The following is a 3,063-nucleotide window of genomic DNA, read 5'->3' as shown; positions in this document are numbered from 1 at the left end:
TCTGTCCTTCAGCATCTCTGCCTCCTCCTCTCGCTCCCTCACAGTGCTCATCTGATGCTCCAGGCTATGCTCCCTCCGCACTACCTGCTCCTTCATCTCCTCACACTCCTCTCTGGCCACGTTCAGCCTAACCCTGAGGAGCTCCACCTCCCCCACTGTCTCATTCAGCCTCTCCAACAGTCCCCTCACCGCATCCTCCTTTTCATCTTGTAGTCTGTCTTTTTTTGTCTTCTCCTGCTCTCGCTCCCTCTCTACCTCTTCCACCCTTCCCATTAACCTCTCTACCTCCTCCTCCTTCTCTCTTTGCAATCGCTCCATCCGGCCACAGAGTGCCTTGACCTCACCATCCTTCTGCATCTCCTCCTCTCTCAGCCGGTCCTTTGTCCTCTTCACCTCCTCCTCCAGTCTCTCATTCTCTTGCTCCACCTGCTCTATTCTCTCCATCATGTGGCTGATTTGCACCTCCCTCTCAGTTACCTCCTTCCTCAGTCTCTCTACTTCTCTTTGCCTCTCCTCCTTCTCCTCTGTCAGCCCCTCAATCCTTCTCCTCAGCGCCTCCACCTCTCCGTCCCTCATCCCCAGCTCTTCACTCAAAGCCTCCCTGTCTTTCTGCCAGGCTTCCCTCTCTTTCTGCCAGGCTTCCCTCTCTTTCTGCCAGGCTTCCCTCTCTTTCCTCCTCTCCTCGTCATCTTCCTTCCTCCTCCTCCTCATCTCCTCTGCGTCCTTCCTCAGCCTCTCTGTCTCCTCCTGCAGCACCTCCCTTTCCTCTTCTTTCCTTTCTTTCTCATCTTGCTCCCTAGTCACTGCTCGCTCCAGTTCTCCTCTCAGACACTCGATCTCCCCTGAAAACAAAACCAGGTTGATTTTACTCAGAACTACTGCAACTGACCCAAATATTATTACAACTACTATCAAAGCTGCTATTACTGGTGTACCTCATATTACTACTGGCTCATGTCAGGACCTACAAACAGCCCTGACCTCTCCAAAAAAAGGATCTTTATTCTCATTATAAATAGAGTAACACAAATGCACACACATTTCGCTGAGTGATCTGAAGACTGAAGTGTGTGTTATTATTGTGTCTATGAAGGGCTAGCAGAACAAAGTTTTTAACATGACACCCACGGACCATGTAAGGCTTCTTTGGCCTGCTGCAGAGTGCAGATGTGCGTTTGCATCTGACATCTGTCCACCTCTGACTGCGAGAGCTGCTTCTGTTGCTGACCGAGCTGCTGGTGGAGAGACACTGACAGAGACCTACAGAAGGAAAGAGAGGGGAGAAAATACACATCACATGCAGCCTGGGTAACATGCTGCTAGTCTTCAGGTGTGCCCCGTACCTGAGCTCCTGCAGCTCGCCCTCCAGCTGCTCCCTGCATCTCTGTAGACTGTCCCGCTCCTCCTGCAGCCTCCTGCTCTCTCTGTGCTGCTCCTCTTGCAGTCTGTCTCTCTTCCTCACCTCCTCGCCCGCCTGCAGTAGCTGCTCCTGCACCTCCTTCAGCTCCCCACACTGAGAGGCATGCTGGGAGAACAGCTGAGGACCACACACACACACACACACACACCACATATCATACATGTGTTACTCTGTCACATGACAACAGTTCAATCCGGCTTCTCCCTACCTCCTCCAGCTGTCGCCCATCCCTCTCTCTCTCCTCCATCAGGCAGACCAACTCTCTCTCCTTCTCCTCCATTATTCTCTCCATCTCTGTCTCTCTGTTTCTTAGCTGCTGAATGACACCAGCTTCCACCTCCCTCTGACCTCTGAACAGGACAGGATAGAAAAACAAATGTAAAACTGTTGCTACTTACTAGTGGCTGATGTTTTTTTAATGTTATTTGTTGCTTATTGTGATTGTGGTGTGACTGCTGCTGGCTGTGCTACAATTTGCCCCTCAGGGATAATAAAATTATCTGAAACTGAAAAATCTGAATCAGGATTAAAGGGTTTATTACACTGAGGATTTATGTCTGTGATCAAAGGGTCTTTTTACAATTAAAGGTTTATAGTCATTATCAAAGGGTTTACATTCAGGAGTCAAGGGATTAAATTATTTGTACCCAGCATCAACAGGGTTTTTATTCAGGACTTGAGATTCAGGTACAAATCTCACCTGAGTTGTTTGCAGTCCATGTTGAGGGTTTTGACCTCTCTCTGCAGAGAGCTGACCTCTGACCTCAGAGCCTGCAGCTGTGACTGGCTGTCCGACAGCTCACACTCCACCTGGAAACAAACATAAAAAGAGACTCCTGTGATGGAGTGATGAAGGTCTGCTGTCCAGGAGCCTCTGAGCCAGGCACCATCAAAGGGAGGTGCAGAGAGCAGTGGTACCTGCAGCAGCTGTTTGTTCAACTCTCTCTTGTCTGAGGCCAGTGCTGAGTTCAAGGTGGCCATCTTGTCCAGAACATCCCGTCCCTCCTCCACCTCCCGCTTCAACACACACTCAGATGACGAGAGACGTAACACACACTCCCTCGCCTGAAGGGGGTAGAGACAGAATAGTTATGTACAAGCAAATACAAACCAGGACACTGACCTCTAGAATGACAGTGAGGAACTGGCGGGTGCTTTCCTGTTTGTACTGATGCTGGACTGGGTCTGCAGACCCTGAACCTGGTTTTTGTAGGTTCTGTCAGATGATGCTGTGATTCTACAGTAATGATACTCTGGGAATGACAACTGCTCAGCCTACAGAGTTTGAGATAGAAACACTGTGTGATCCTGTTCAGAGTCTGACAACAGAAAGAGAAGGATGTGTAAAACTCTCAGGTGAACTCAGCTGCACTGAGCACAGTGAGACTGACCACAGAGACAGCAAGTTGAACATCACAGAAACACTGTGTGGCAACAGTTTTCAGATGAAACCTTTCTGTCTTCTCTAACCTTTTCAGTGATCACACATTTTAAACACTGTTATACAGTGGGAGGCAGCACGGTGGCACAGTGGTTAGCGCCATTGCCTCACAGCGCGAAGGTTCCGGGTTCGGGCCCCACCTAGGACCTTTCTGTGTGGAGTTTGCATGTTCTCCCGTGCTTGCGTGGGTTCTCTCCGGGTA

The 3,063-nt window shown here is 49.9% G+C and overlaps 1 protein-coding gene across 1 annotated transcript in view; it reads right to left on the bottom strand.

The window, feature by feature from the left end:
• LOC109970435 (trichohyalin) overlaps positions 1-3,063 on the bottom strand; it is a 24,223-nt gene that overhangs the window by 10,170 nt on the left and 10,990 nt on the right. Inside the window, exons 15-20 of the mRNA XM_020617987.1 lie at positions 2,339-2,485; positions 2,121-2,230; positions 1,629-1,770; positions 1,344-1,537; positions 1,133-1,260; positions 10-842 (exon numbers count right to left, since the gene is read on the bottom strand). Of these exons, the coding sequence (XP_020473643.1) occupies positions 10-842; positions 1,133-1,260; positions 1,344-1,537; positions 1,629-1,770; positions 2,121-2,230; positions 2,339-2,485 (1,554 nt within the window). The remainder of the gene's footprint in view (positions 1-9; positions 843-1,132; positions 1,261-1,343; positions 1,538-1,628; positions 1,771-2,120; positions 2,231-2,338; positions 2,486-3,063) is intronic.

This window comes from Monopterus albus, unplaced genomic scaffold, assembly GCF_001952655.1.
Source record: "Monopterus albus unplaced genomic scaffold, M_albus_1.0 scaffold198.1, whole genome shotgun sequence".
Taxonomy (NCBI): Eukaryota; Metazoa; Chordata; class Actinopteri; order Synbranchiformes; family Synbranchidae; genus Monopterus; species Monopterus albus.
This window is presented reverse-complemented; position numbering and strand designations above follow the sequence as displayed.